The following is a 15,245-nucleotide window of genomic DNA, read 5'->3' on the forward strand; positions in this document are numbered from 1 at the left end:
GCGCCCCCAGCATTCAGTCGAAGTGCGCATACGCAACGTTGTGCTTGAACAACACAGTAGTAGCTACTGTAACTATTCCGGCGTCTATGGATAGCATGCGTTTTTTAGCTTAATGATATCATGGCGGAGGTGAGAAAACCGAAGCGAAACATCAAGGAGGAAGCCGGAAAAAGAAAAAGACAATCTGATAACTTTACGATCGTACGACAGTGCACTTACTTGCAGAGCCTGTGGGGGCGCAGTTCCGAGAAAACCGGAGAAAATGCTATGTATTGCTTTAAAATAGGGCTAAACATGATTTTCCCCTTTACTACTCCTTTAAGCTGGCTCTGCATTATAATGCAAAGGCTGTTGGCCAGGGCCCTGGTCACCCAGGGAAGGCTGTTGGCCCAGGGGCCTGGTCACCCAGGGAAGGCTGTTGGCCCAGGGGCCTGGTCACCCTGGGAAGGCTGTTGGCCAAGGGGCCTGGTCACCCAGGGAAGGCTGTTGGTGGAGGAGTGCTGGGAGAGGGGGAGTAGTAGGAGAGGGAAGTGGAGTTTTGTGAACCGGGTCTGGATGGAGGAGGCGGGGCTTGGCCTGGGTGTGGTGGCGCCGGTGGTGGTCTGGCCGTGTGTGCCCCCGTGGCTCTTACCTACGCCGGAGGTGGTCGTCTCCCTGCTGGGGTCGGTGAGGTTGGGGGGATGGGGGGAGGGCCCAGCTGGGATAGTGAGGGAAAGGTTGCGGAGTGTGTGGGCGGCTCATTTGCAGATCTTCACAGATGGTTCGGTGGACCCCCAGAGTGGGAAGGCTGGTTTTGCCGTCCATATCCCCCAGTTGCGTTTTACCAAGGGCAGGCGGCTGCCTGATGGGTTGTCGGTGTTCACTGCTGAGGTGATGGCGCTGGTGTGGGCGCTGGACTGCGTTGAGCATGCGTGCCTGCAGCGGGTGGTTGTGTGCTCCGACTCAGCGGCTGCCCTGGGGGCCTGAGCGGTGGTTCACGGGTTAGGCCCGATCTCATCCTGGAACTTGTGATGGCTCTGTACAGGGTGGAGAGGGTGGGGTGTAGAGTGGGGCTCTGTACTGGGTGGAGAGGGTGGGGTGTAGGGTGGGGCACTGTACTGGGTGGAGAGGGTGGGGTGTAGAGTGGGGCTCTGTAATGGGTGGAGAGGGTGGGGTGTAGAGTGGGGCTCTGTACTGGGTGGAGAGGGTGGGGTGTAGGGTGGGGCACTGTACTGGGTGGAGAGGGTGGGGTGTAGGGTGGGGCACTGTACTGGGTGGAGAGGGTGGGGTGTATGGTGGGGCTCTGTACAGGGTGGAGAGGGTGGGGTGTAGGGTGGGGCTCTGTACTGGGTGGAGAGGGTGGGGTGTAGGGTAGGATGCAGCTGTTAAGGGGGCTTTATGGCAGGAGGGGTGGGGGTGGGGGTAGCTGAGTGGAGAGGTAGGATACGGGGGGTGCTGATGGAGAGGTGGCAGGCTGAGTGGGAGGTGGAGGCGAGAGGGAGGCATTTCCATGGGATCCAGGGGAGTGTTAGGGGGAGGGGGGCGCTCTGGGGAGGGGTAGGAGGGAGGTCATGATGACCAGGCTTTGGCTTGGTCATTGTGGCCTGGCCTGGGACCTGGCCCGGATGGGGAACCATGTGGATGGTCTGTGTAGCTGTGGGGGGAGGGAGACGGTGAGGCATGTCATGTTGGAGTGCGGGAGGTACAGGAGGGAGAAGGCTGATATGTTTGCTCATGTGGTGAGGGTGGGGGAGCCAGTTGTGTCTCTGAGGGTCCTTTTGGGCCATGGGAGGCATCAGTGTGAGGTGGGGAGGGCGGTGGCAAGCTTTATGTTCGCTACTGGCCTACATCTTAGAGTGCGAGGGTCTGGGAGGGGTGTAGTACCGTGTCTGGCCAGGGAAAGGCAGCAATACGCCACGTCGGCATCTAGCCTGCCGGAAACCAAAAGAAGAAGAAGAAGATGTCAAAAACGTCGGCGCAACGCAGGAATTGAATTAACCTACGTCATAACGCACATATCCATCCTGTCCTTGAGCGGAACACGGGCAAAATGGTTGCTTACTGGAGACAAGCAGGCCTAAGGTAGTATTATGACATTTTAACATAATATAAAAAGCCGTGAGCATCAGTGTGTGAGTTAATCTACTTCAATGACGTATCTACTCGAAGTTTCACATTTGTTTATCGCCTGTTTTATGACGGATAACACACTTGCAAGCTACTGTTAGCCATCAAACACATACGTTAGCAAGATAGCTGGATTGCTGAGCGCTGCACTTGACTGCAAACTAGCTAACGTAAGCTAGCTACAACACTGGGATGTCTTGACCTTCTTGTTACCAGCTACGAGCTAGCTAGCTGCCGTTATTGCCAGTGCATTGTCACATGTAACTTGAATATAGGGTCTCAGAATGTAGCTAGCTAGCTGTAATTAAACCTGATTCGTGTCGGTGGGTTGGTGCAGACTGAATACAGCTAGCTAGCATGCTGCTAACGTGATCTCCTCCCTCTGCCCTCTACAGCTACATTCGCTTCTCTGCGATATGCGCGAACGTGGTGCGCGCGGCGCTCAAACCGCAGTTCAAAGTCGAGGCACTGAAGGCCGCCGAGACGAGCGTCAAAGTCAACAAACCCAAAACAGCATGTAAGTATAAATCATAGATGCTACAGCCTATTCCAACAACACATTAAGCATTGTCATTGTAGAGATGGAATTTGGGGGATCCGTTCCTTTCAAAGAGCCGTACAAAAGACTGGCTCATTTAAAAAAAAAAGCCAGCCTTCGGGTGACCCATTTTATCTGGGAAATAATCACTGGGAGGAGTGATGGGGTCATATTTGGATCAGAATCATACAGATATCCAATATATATTCTATTGGTGGGATATTCTGAAATAATGATTAGGCTATAATTTCATTTGGTAATGGCTTGTGTGGACATTTGTGTTAAACATTACACATTCCTAGACACGCACTACCTGTCTTTGATTGGCCTAGAGCTCCTCATTACCTTGAACAACAACACGTGCATGCGATATTTGCATAGCACCACACGTGTACTCTGCTATGCTGCTCTCCTCCTGCCTGTTCGCCAGATAAGTAGTAGGGAGGAGCTTGAGTGAAAAAAGAACGGCTCCCACAACTGCGAATTGGTTCCCATCGTTCGTTTTAAAGAGCTGTTCAAAAGAATCGGATCGTTCGCGAACGTCACATCACTATGTCATTGCATTTACGGGTGCATGGACTGGCACACAGAAGGGTCAAAGCTGTCAGTTTATACCTCTTCCTTAGCACTAACATATAACTACAAACCCAGTATATGCATACATATCTAAACCCTACAGCCTATCGTAGTAAATGAGTGGACGAAACACACACAGCCATCAACAGATTGCTCCTACAGTGTCTGAACCCGAGTAGATGTCCTTCCTGTCTGAGATCAAAGCCTGTATTGTAATCATCTGGCATGTGTGGTTTCTCTCTTCCCCAGGATGTGAGCTCAGTGTAGCTGTTGTTCTGCGGGGTGAGGCCTGGTCAGCCCCCTGGTCACATGGCTGCTTCTTTGACTGGATGAAGATGGTGTCTGGTAGATGACCGGTGGACAGATGGGACCTCATGGAACAGAAATATTGTTTTTCTTTGATTTATAATTGTAAAAAAAATGACTGCATTAAAGCTGTTGAAATTGAGGTGTGATGCATTTGTCTCAGCTAGTACACCGCTGTACTGTAGCTATATATCACAGACTCAGCACATTAATAGCTGTTAATAGTTGAGATGAAATTATCAGGCATTTGCTAGCATTATCAGATAGGACACATCAAAGACTTGTTCTACAGAAACAGACTTTATTTTCACACGAGGAACTACATCATAGGCATCATGTACATAAGAGACAACCATGGCAACGTAACCAAGAGTATCGCGTGAACAAGTGTTCTGCCCTCAATGAGAGGTAAACATGAGAAAACATGCTTATTTTCAGTGATTATGGCCTTCAGTTGTAAAGTGTGAGTCATAAAAACAGTCAGTGGTTAAAAACTTAAGGCATGCATTGTACACAAATATAATCACGAGGAGAGGAACTGACTGCCAATAATAAAAAAGGTTTTGATGCACCATTCTTTTCACAATCAAAAACCAGCGTGGATCTGCAAGGAATGAACAGATCCTGCAAGATGGTAGTGCCAATCCAGATGCACTCGTATGTTGGATACAGATTGAACCTGGCCAATTTGCTATCTGTCAATCACTTTCAAGTGCAATTGGTAGGATTTGCATCTCTAGCCGGCTATCATGGTTCTGTCCATCTTGCTTCTTCCTATCCAGTCCCAGCAGATCTAGCCTGGTGAGGGCAGAGCCTTCCTCCAGCTCTAGCTGTCCCTCTCTCTGGTCATCTTGATCATGGTCTCCGGTGAGCGGTAGAGGAAGATGAGCTTCTCGAACAGCGTCTCCTCTAGCTCCATCTCTCCCGTCTCCCTCACCACAAAGATGTCTGTGCAGAGCTTCAGCACGCGGTCCACACAGGGCAGCTCCTCAAACATGATGGAGCGGGAGATCCCGTTGAAGAACTCCCGGACGAACTTCCCGATGACCAGCACCACGGACATGTACAAACCCACAATGCTGGAGGGATGGAGGGGGGATGAGGAGGATAGAGGGGTGGAGGATGAAGGGGTAGAGTGGAGGAGGAGGATGGAGGGGTGGAGTGGAGGATGGAGGGGTGGAGTAGAAGAAGATAAGGTGGTGGAGGGATGGAGGAACATGATGTAGGGGTGATGGGAGGTTCAGAGCAGAGAAAGAGGGAGGTGAGAGCAGACAGGCAGCCTCAGCAGGTGCCCTTGATCCAGTGAGTATCAGGAGTGAATTGGTTCATGAGTGTGGTGTATGGAACCTACCCGTGGCCTGCCAGGAAGTCCAGGCTGGAGGGGCTGACCTTCTCATTGAACATCACCATCTTGATGCTGCCACAGCTACTCTGCATGTGTCTGGGGCCTGGAGCACACTCCTCCACCACCCACCACTGCTCCCCCTCGCTCCCATTGGCTCTCGCCAGCCTCACGGACAGCGGCCGGAAGAAGGCGAAGGTCTGCATGTCGTCTGGACGCTGGGAGTGCTCTGGTGGTGATGGGCAGAAAGACCAAAGGTAAGTAAGGCAGAGAGACTGAAAGACTGTCAGTAAATTTGAATTTGCAAGCAAATGTATTGTATGTGTATGTGTGTCCACCTTTGAGTATTGGTGTTAAAGATCGGTCAGAGGGTCGCTACTCACCGACCTCCAGCCTGGTCGCCATCTTAGACACTGGACCAGACGGCCCTCTGATGAACCTGGGCATCAGCTGATCAATGACCCTGTCAGAGAGGGACGCAGTCAGGACATTATTACTGTGTTCTGTGAACAACAGTAACACAAACATCTCTCTTCATAATGGAAGATTATTGAATTGGAGGGATCTACTCTGTAGTTACCATCCTGTATGTGTGTGTGGTGATGATTTTTTAATGTCTCTGATGTGGCTCTGAGCTGTAATGTTGTAATTTGACTGAGTGACTGGTAACTGGTGTGGGCGCTGGGCAGGTGAGTGATGTGGGGAGATGAGACGCACACAGAGTCGCTGTGTGTCCCTTTGAGCATCTGGACGATCCCGTCTCTCAGGGTCCGGTCCTCGTACTTCACAGTGTGTTCTCCCACTGTCTCTGCAATCATGGACAGCGAGGCATTCCTGGACACCACACACACACACACACACACACACACACACACACACACACACACACACACACACACACACACAGTAAATGCACAAGTGTGTTTGAAAATACTTTCTGTCACACTCATACACACTCTTTCTCTCTCATTCTCTCTCTTTTTCTCTCTCAGAGACACACACACACTTCAGGAGGAGAGGTTCCCCTATGGCCAGTGTTAGTGTGTGTGCTGACCTGAGCAGCGTCCATCGCAGGGTGATGTAGATGTGTGAAGAGTTGCTGAGCTCCTGGATCATGGCATGCCGGCTGGCCGGGCTGATGCCCCACAGCAGACTGGCATCGCTCTTGATGTTTGCTATCACAATGTCCTCCGCCATGTAGTTGACTATGAACTGCATGGCTGACTGAGGGAGGGAGAGGGAGGGATGGGAGAGTGAGAGAGAGAGAGAGAGAGAGTTGGGAGGGGAAGTGAGAAAGGGAGAGCGTGAACTAGTGTAAGATACAGTATGTGAAGTTAGCTCCAAAGCTATTGCGAAAGCTTTAGTTCAAAGGATGAAGGCAGCCTGGTGGCGAGGAAGAGACACGGGTTTGAGCCCCAGCGTCCAGCGAGGCGAGGGCAGGCTTACTGGATGAGTGGCGTAGAGGTTGGTGAGACGGTTTAAAGCTGCCTCGCTGTATGGAACCAGGTTCTGCTCTTGGGCACTCATTGTAAACAGAGGCTGTGAAGACACACACACACACACACACACAAACACACACAAACACACACACACACACACACACACACACACACACACACACAGTCAAAGTTGGAAAGGGGACAGAGAGAGAATAAGAGTCCCTGTTTTAATTACTCTACCTCATATCCTGCTATACTGAGCTCAATGGACACATCTAGAGGCTGATTGGTCACCCCAGCCACGGATTTAACCAATGACATGAAGAGGAGTGGGAACCACACAATGCAGATGAGGGCGAAGATGATAAAGCCGCCCATCCCGTACTTCACCACCTTCTTCTTCTTCTGGCCCGGGACGTGGGGGTATTTCTGGAACGACACATTCATCATCAGCACTCCAGGAACAAGGTGTTCGTTCCCATCAAATCCAATCACTTTTGATAGGCCTTAGTTTCCGTAAAAAATGATTTAGCGATGCGTGTCATTGATCTGGCCTTGAGAATCTACTACCACAACCAGGTCGCTTCTATCAAGTATCTGGTTCATCACAATGTGTCCTCTATGACTTTGAGAGAACGCATGGTAGAGTGACGATGCGTTCACACTGACCTTCTCAGACTCCCTCCAGCACCTGAGGATGAAGATGTTAGCGTAGATGTCCTCCACACAGATCCAGCTGGACAAACTCAGAGTGGTGTCGGTCCAGACCCAGTCCATCACTGCTCGCATCTCCGTCAAGAACGGAACCATTCGGAACCTGGGGAGAAGGAGAGAGAAGGAGAGAGCATGAGGAGCAGAGAGGAGGAGAGGAGCAAACCCTTAGAAACTCACAGTTAGGCTGGAAGCCAGTATGGTCAGTATGGTGTTCTGTCTGTAGCAGTCTAGAGGGGTCACGGTCCTCACCCCTGGAAGAGGAAGAGGTTCAGGTAGTTGTAGTTCTTGGTGAGGAAGTTTCCCAGGACGCGGTTGGGGTAGCCACATTTGATCTGGTAGGCCGACAGACCGAAGTAGATACACTTGACAAAATACCAGAGCTGGGCCACGTGGTTCCTGTTGAACCTCCTGAAACACACAGCAGAACCACCATAACAGACAGTAATCAGAGAATGTTCTCAGGATTTATTACTGAAAAGGTGAAATGAAATTCTAGAGATGCTTGGGACAATGCTACTTTAACCCACAACATTAACAGAGCCAAACCAAAACTTAATTGTAACCCTTATCCTAACTGAATCTGAATCCTGAGCATCACTGTCGTACCTAATGAATCCTGAACATCACTGTCGTACCTAATGAATCCTGAACATCACTGTCGTACCTAACTCCATTACAGCGGTCCCAAGGATCCCCAATCTAGGAAAAACAGGTTCTTAGTTGGTGCCCTCTGACCTCTCTGTGACCCCAGGAAGGATGAAGAACATCCAGAAGTGGATTCCGAACACGAGCACCACCTGGAACACACACTTCCCCATCAGGGTCTTCTTCAGGTACAGGGCCCGGTCCACAATCATGGTGCCAAACTGGATCAGCAGCATCACCAGGAAGGCCTCGGGAACCTGGTCCTCAGACAGAGACTCTGTGATGTCTGCCGCTGCGCTGTGTTTCTGAGGAGAGGAGGGGGTGAAGAACAGAGACAGTCAGATTGGCGAGGAGTGGAGAGGAGTACGGAACGTAAAAGGAGAGCAGAGCAGAAACCCATCTGTGATTTTACTAACCCTGAAGGCCCAGTACTGTGATTGTACTAACCCCGAAGGCCCAGTACTGTGATTTTACTAACCCCGAAGGCCCAGTATCCGAATATGATGACGATGAAGTTGACGACGTCAATGATGAACATGAGAGCATAGACATCACACACGGGGCTGTACTCTGGGTGGATGATGTCATAGAAGAACTGCCTGATGGGAAGGTAAATGTGTAGGGCTCTGGGGAGAAGAACAACAGCATGGAGGAAAACCTACAGACATCTGATTATCTAAAACAAGATCCAGGTTCAGCTGCAGGTTTGGATCCAGCTGCTCACACTTCTATGACGGCAGCCTTGGCCTCCAGCATCCTCTCTCTGATCCTCTGCTTCATCCTCTCTCTCCTGGTCAGGGGAACCTTGGAGCGGTGTCTCCTTTTCTTGGAGTTGCGCTTCTTTGACTGCATGTCTCCTGTTAGACAGCCAATGGACATAACGTTACATTTAATCCAGTCAGGTGGGTTAGGGAGGCTCTTCCACACACCGGTCAGCATACAACAACACCAACATACCACAACAACACCAACATACCACAACAAGCTAAGGCACTCAAGAACCAAAGGTTGAGAGATACTTTCAGACCTCAAAAGTGGTTCCACATGACCCCACTAAATCAGCTGCATATTTGTGAAATTGTAATTTGGGTAAATCGATGAGGAAAAGTATAGAAAGAATGATTAGAATATACCGTCCCTTTCAAGTTCTCTGTAGAGCTGTCTCTCCTCCGCCTGCGGAACAACGATGCAGTGGAGGTCTGGAGGGGCAGGAAAGGCAAACGCCGTCGTGCCTCCCCGGCCTTCTCTCCTCCTCCTCTCTCTCCTCCATTGATCTTATTCTTCTCCGTCTTCTTTTTCAACTTCTTGAAGAAGTCGGGCATCTCCACCTCCTTGTTGTCCCACAGGCCGTGACACTGCAGCAGACGGAGAGACGGATTTTGCTCTGGTTCTAGTCTGGTTTAGCCTGCTGGTATTATACTAGCACAGCTCAGGATTGTCTAGTCTGGTTTAGCCTGCTGGTATTAGACTAGCAGAGCTCAGGGTTGTCTAGTTAATGACAGTAAACTTCTTGAATCTTGAATCAGGTTTTGTGGCGCTTGACTCCAGACTAGCCTCTCCACAGACCACACATTTATGTCTAGGAAATGTTGCATTGCGCACACATACACACACCCACACACACACACACACACACACACACACACACACACACACACACACACACACACACACACACACACACACACAAACACACACACAAACACACACACAAACACACACACCAGCCAGTATACCTTGAGAATGGAGCGATGGAAGAAGAGAGCGAGCAGCTGGATCAGGTCGAAGAGGACGTATCCGTCTTTCTTCTCTACACCAATGATGTTGGGCATGGCGAAGGGGCGCTCTGCGTTGATGCCCCGGTACACCGAGCTGGTCCAGGGGAAGAAGCCAAACTGGAAGAAATACTTCACCACTACAGTCAGCTGGAGGAGAAAAGGGGAGAACAGAATGCACTTCAGTACCCAGTGGGATAGTGAACTGCACCCAGTGGTAGGTGTGTGAAGTTGGTGTGTGTGTGTGTGTGTGTGTGTGTGTGTGTGTGTGTGTGTGTGTGTGTGTGTGTGCGTGTGTGCGTGCGTTGTGTGCGCACATGTAACTGAGTGAAACTGATCCCTTGTGAGTCCTTGAGTAGGTAGTGAGTTGTTGATTAAACTCACTCCAGTATAAATACCGTCCACCGTGCCTTTAAGAGGGGAACACTGAACCCACACAGCCCTGGGGGCCTGACTAGCTCTGTCCCACGGGAGACCCAGGTCCCACCCAGGGCAGGCCCAAAAGTAAGGGCTCCACACATGTGTGTTACCTCTGTGTAAATGATGGCGGTCATCCAGAAGCGCTTGGTGGGCCTGGGGACAGACAGCATGGCCCAGAGGAAGATGAGGACGGGCAGCACCAGGGTGAGCAGCGAGGCAGAGATCATGTGGTTGAGGATGATGACAAAGTAGCACAGCATCTCCGACTGGGACACCATGGTGTTGTAGAGCGCCAGCAGCAGCCGCAGGTGTCGCGGCAGACTCTGGTAGAACTTATCCGACTCCCCGATCTCGTTGCTGTGGAACATGCTGTTGAGAGAGGACAGAGGAAGGGTAGGAAGAGAGAGAACGGTGGTGTAAAGAGAGTCACTGTGTTTGTGATGTTAAATATTTCCCCTTCACCCAAGACAGTATATTGAACCTTGGCAAGTGGCCAATGTGCTGGTACCCATCCATTCCCTTTCAGATCTATTAAAGTAGATCAGAGTCAGGGCCAAGAATAGCTCCTGGACTATACTAAAACATTATGTGTGCAGTTTAATATGCAGCACTTCTTATGTGTGAATTTGTTCCTGGAGAGCAGCACCAGTAAGGCTAATTAATGGGTTTAGTGCTGCTGTTTGAATCAAACTGTTTACCTACAGTAAAAACAACATATTCCATGATGACCCACTTGTTGAGCAGCAGCTCGCTGGCAGTGAGGTTCCTGGTCTCCTGACTCAGAGGCCTGGGGGAGTCTGGGAGATCTACACTCTTCCACTCGTCATCCACATAACCCAGAGGGCGGCATTCTGGAAGCTCAGCCTTCTCTTCTTCTCCATCTTGCCACTCCTCCGCCCCATCTCTCCACTTCTCCTCAGCGTCCTCCTGGTCTACTCTTTTCTCCTCCTCTTTCTCCTCAGCGTCCTCCTCCTCTCCATGTGGGTTCTCCTCCTCAGAAGCAGCATCTTCCAGGCTGTTGACCAGTCACACCCAGACACACAGGCAGGACACGGTCAGAACAGACTTCAGAGATGAAGCTTTCAGCAGGCTGATCAGACAGAGGAGAGGGGAGACCTCAGACCAGCTATGAGACAGGAGGGTCACAGTGAAGACAAACAGATGACCCCAGACTGCTCCTGATCCCTCACCTGGGCGGAGGCTCGTCACTGTCCACATGGGCGGTCTTGAGGAGTCTGCGTCCAAGCTTGTTGGCAGGGGGGAGATGGAGGAGAGGAGGGTCTTCCAGTTCCTCCTGGGTGGGCTGACGAGACATCAGCAACGTCTCATCTGTCATACAGCTGAGATAACACAGACAGACAAGACAGACAGACAGACAGACAGACAGGACACACACACACACACACACACACACACACACACAGTGAATAGTTTAAGTAAATAAAATAAGAAATAGCACAGTAAAGTAAAAAGTAGTTACATTCAGCAAACTTTAATGCTATAGAGAGCCTAAGCGGAAACAGGAAAAAAAATCTGAAAAAATGTATGCTAGTCAACAGTGAGAAAAAATATTGATCCTGTCTGAATTGTTTTCCAATTAAAATGATTCCCTGCACCACTAAAAAGAGAGCAAGTTGGTGTGCGTGTTGCCTCTACTCATCCCGTTTGAATTGTGCCATGACCTACAGATACAATGTTTGTCAATCTAAAACAGAATTTTACAAGTCAAGAAAGTTGATGTAAAACTGTAAAGCAGTTTGTCCAGAATGAAGGAAAAAGTATTAAAAATCACTATAAGTCTGCTAGACTTCTCTCCACCCCTCACACCAAAGGCTCCACCCTTGGTGACCAAGCTTTCTCTGCTGCTGCTCCTGGGCTCTGGAACTCCCTCCTGCCTTCTATCCGTGGATCTGGATCAGCCTCTTCAAAAATCTCTTCATCTGAACACACACCTCTTCAGACTGACCCTCCTCCAGCACGGCCAGGGTCCAGAGCAGCTCCTCTTCAGACTCCTCCAGCACGGCCAGGGTCCAGAGCAGCTCCTTTTCAGACTCCTCCAGCACGGCCAGGGTCCAGAGCAGCGCTCTCCCACAATTGTTTTAAGTCCCTTTTTATTTTTACTTCATCTTTTTACTTTGCTCTTGCTCCGCGCCCGGAGCTACTGTATATATTTTCACTCTCGTTTGTTCGTTCATTATTTAGCAGGATTACACAAAAACTACCAGAGCGATTTTTACGAAACTCGGTGGAGGGGTGTAGCATGGGCCAACTTATAAACCGTTACATTTTAGAATGGATCAGAATCACTGGGCAGATACACCAATTAAAAGAAAACTAAATTTGGCCCTTGGACCATTTCCCTTCACTTCATCCTCCCGTCTGACTGTACTGCCCCCGGTGGCTGAGCAGGTAAGGATTTGCAATAGTGATTTTTCGTTCCTGATTGACATGGTTTTTTTTTTGTTTTTTTTTTTAATTTAGAGAACATTGGCTCTTCATTACAATGAGGAGTCAAATCAGCTTCAGATATCAACCTAGATATCAACTTTATTTATTTGCTATTTAAGCAGCCAATATTATGTTGCTACGCATGTAAAACAAAATAAAATCTGATTCATGAGAAACAAATCGGATAAACACTATATTAGGAAAAGCTACATTTTCTAGCCTGGATCCTGTGGTATTGCATATAAATCACATGCTGCCTGAATCACTGGGCGGAAACACAAATTAAAAGAAAACAAAACTTGGCCATTTCTTGGACCATTTCCCTTCACTTCATATATACGTCTTTGCCAAGTTTACCAGCTGCCTGGTGGCTGAGTGGTTAAGCTCTTGCAGTAGTAATCTGTAGAATGGGGTTTGAATCACAACTTTTCTCTCTCTCTCTCTCCGTTACAATGAGGAGTCAAATCATTTCAACTGAGTTACACCAACAAAATGCATAAATGCGTGGAGCCCTGGGCTGTCTGAGCACCCTTTCTAGTTATGTTTATGTTGTACATTGTCCTTGAGTTTGAGAAAGGCGCTTTTAAACCCTATTTATTCATTTATTTGGTAACCTTTTAATTTACAGGTCCCTAACAACATATTTTATATTTTTTAACAACATATGAACTATTTAATAATAATAATAATAATAATAATAATAATAATCACCATCATCATCATCATTATCATCCTCATCATAATAACTATTTTATAATACCAGTAAAATGGAGTCTCTTTTCTACAGTTCTTTTAGTTCATATGTGTTACATGTTACAGGACCTGTAAATTAAAGACAGTCTCTTTTCTACAGTGATACAATAGTTCACATGTAGAACGTTTATTTTCTTTGTTGGCATTAAAATTGTACAATCAAAAAGGACAGTAGCATTACATTCCATAAACACTAGACACGTCTCCATTTCTACATTCTGGCTTTAGTTTAACCCCTGTGTGACACTCTGGGAATTTGGCTTCAATGGGGATGATTCCTTCAAAGGGGTCAATCAATATCACACAATCACAACAGCCTGCAATGGGGTATCCTAGGAAGCTATACCTCTAGCTCTCACATTATTTACACTCTTGTGGTTTTGCCAGATCAAATATCACTCGCAACGGCGCTAGAAGACAAGATTCAGCTACCTGCACGCCACAAGGAGGCTCAACCCAACTCTACCCACTGGTTTCAATTGTCCAGCAACTCAACGGCCTGGATGTCACTAGATGTGAAACATATTTTTCCCAATTGAAGGTCCCATGGGGGACTTCCTGCTTCCACTCAGGCTCTCTATGCTCATAAGCTGTATAATACAGACCTGGAGACGCTGCTGCCCCAGGACACCTTGGAGTGGGCGTGCTTCAGCCTGGCGTAGCCGCGAGGAGATGAGGGGAGGGGGGGCGGCGAGGATGGGGACGGCAGGAGGCCCTCCTGGGTGTCCTCTAGGGAGACTAGGGTGTTCTGTCTGGATATCCAGTTGTCATAGAAACGTTTCACGCTCTCCTGAGTCATCTCCTTACCCTGCAAGAGGGAGGGATGGAGGGATGGGAAGCAGGGAACCATTGCAAATGAATCCCTGGTCTCAACGGGCTGCCCTGGTAAAAATAAAGATGAAATAAATAAAAGACTGTGTGGATGTCTCCCTTACCTTCTTCTGATGCTGGTTGAGCATCGCCCTCTCGAAGCGCAGCACCCTGGAGATGTTCAGGCTGTCCTTGCAGAAGGAGTTAAGGGCCTGTGTGAGGTCATCAACCAGCGACAGCAGGAAGACCCAGCCGAACCTCAGAGTGTCCACGCAGCGCTGGAGTAGGTTTTCTGTGGGTGGAGACGCGTATGAAGCTACAGCACCAGTATATCAGTGCACTTTCCTCATGAGTTTACTTTCTATTTCTGTATCCACATGTCCATGTGTGGCTAGAAGGAGGGGACAGTCGTGCTTGAATCTGTCCGCTGCTGAATACCAACATGGATCAGTATTTACCTTTCTCCTCTTCTCCATCCTCCTCTGAACAGATGTCTTCTATCTCATCCTCACTGGAGTCTACTCTGTCGATACCTGGGACCGCACACACACACACACACACACACACACACACACACACACACACACACACACACACACACACACACACACAGAGGGTACAAAGGCACAGACGAGTCAGTCATCTTGTATCCATGGCTCTGTTCGCTCTCTTTAGCTCTTCTCGCCATCCTGTTCTCACCCTCCTGTTTCCTCTGCTCTCTCTTCGCTCTCCTCTTCTCCTCCTTCTTCAACTTACTCTCCTCCTTCTTATGGCCCTTCAGAGCCACCTTAGAGCTGGTGACCCAGGCCTCATGGGCCAGCTGTGGGGCACACACGTACACACACACACACACACGTACGCGCATACACACACACACATGCGCGCGCGCATACACACACACACACACGTGCCGAGCGCATACACACATGCACACACATACACATTATTGCATTAATAAGCACATGGCCTGACCACTCATATCATGGTCTTGGGTGTGTTTGATATTGTAAAGCCCTTTAATGGCCAAGCCAAGACTCTCTCACTTGAAAAGCAGACTTCTTCTTTGGTGGTTCCTGTTCCTCTTTCTTCTCCTGAACTTCCTCCTTCTCTTCTTCACTGTCACTCTCAAACAGGTGATATCCACAGGAGTCCCCCGCTGGAGGCCCCAAGCAGAAAGACATTTACTAACTGATCACTGACTAGTAGTTGTAATTACAATCACAGATAAACAAATATAGCTGCAAGCAGCAATGTGGGGGCCAAGCAGTTTAGCTACAAGCAGCCAAGGAATCAGCTAGACTGACGTGGAGACATGAGACGTGTTTGACAAGGTTCAAGGATGGTCCAGAGGATTTCAAAAGTCAGACATATGG

General features: G+C 49.0%; 2 protein-coding genes across 2 annotated transcripts in view; one reads left to right on the plus strand and one right to left on the minus strand.

Moving 5' to 3' along the window:
- The first annotated feature begins 1,950 nt into the window (after positions 1-1,950).
- atp5f1e (ATP synthase F1 subunit epsilon) lies at positions 1,951-3,668 on the plus strand. Its single transcript, XM_084445399.1, has 3 exons — positions 1,951-2,061; positions 2,502-2,623; positions 3,470-3,668. Coding segments are annotated over exons 1-3 (156 nt in total). The 5' UTR covers positions 1,951-2,029; the 3' UTR covers positions 3,472-3,668.
- A 684-nt stretch (positions 3,669-4,352) lies between these two features.
- LOC311315074 (piezo-type mechanosensitive ion channel component 2) overlaps positions 4,353-15,245 on the minus strand; it is a gene marked incomplete at both ends in the record, with an annotated part of 66,504 nt that continues 55,611 nt past the window's right edge. Inside the window, 20 exons of the mRNA XM_084445675.1 lie at positions 4,353-4,605; positions 4,878-5,097; positions 5,252-5,331; positions 5,923-6,092; positions 6,548-6,736; positions 6,977-7,124; positions 7,271-7,429; positions 7,757-7,971; positions 8,145-8,292; positions 8,391-8,523; positions 8,889-9,021; positions 9,403-9,591; positions 9,972-10,230; positions 10,595-10,876; positions 11,052-11,164; positions 11,814-11,946; positions 13,668-13,870; positions 13,998-14,164; positions 14,629-14,692; positions 14,916-15,028. Of these exons, the coding sequence (XP_084301801.1) occupies positions 4,353-4,605; positions 4,878-5,097; positions 5,252-5,331; positions 5,923-6,092; positions 6,548-6,736; positions 6,977-7,124; positions 7,271-7,429; positions 7,757-7,971; positions 8,145-8,292; positions 8,391-8,523; positions 8,889-9,021; positions 9,403-9,591; positions 9,972-10,230; positions 10,595-10,876; positions 11,052-11,164; positions 11,814-11,946; positions 13,668-13,870; positions 13,998-14,164; positions 14,629-14,692; positions 14,916-15,028 (3,371 nt within the window). The remainder of the gene's footprint in view (positions 4,606-4,877; positions 5,098-5,251; positions 5,332-5,922; positions 6,093-6,547; positions 6,737-6,976; positions 7,125-7,270; positions 7,430-7,756; positions 7,972-8,144; positions 8,293-8,390; positions 8,524-8,888; positions 9,022-9,402; positions 9,592-9,971; positions 10,231-10,594; positions 10,877-11,051; positions 11,165-11,813; positions 11,947-13,667; positions 13,871-13,997; positions 14,165-14,628; positions 14,693-14,915; positions 15,029-15,245) is intronic.

Source organism: Borostomias antarcticus, assembly GCF_949987555.1.
Source record: "Borostomias antarcticus genome assembly, chromosome: 11".
NCBI classification, from domain to species: Eukaryota; Metazoa; Chordata; class Actinopteri; order Stomiiformes; family Stomiidae; genus Borostomias; species Borostomias antarcticus.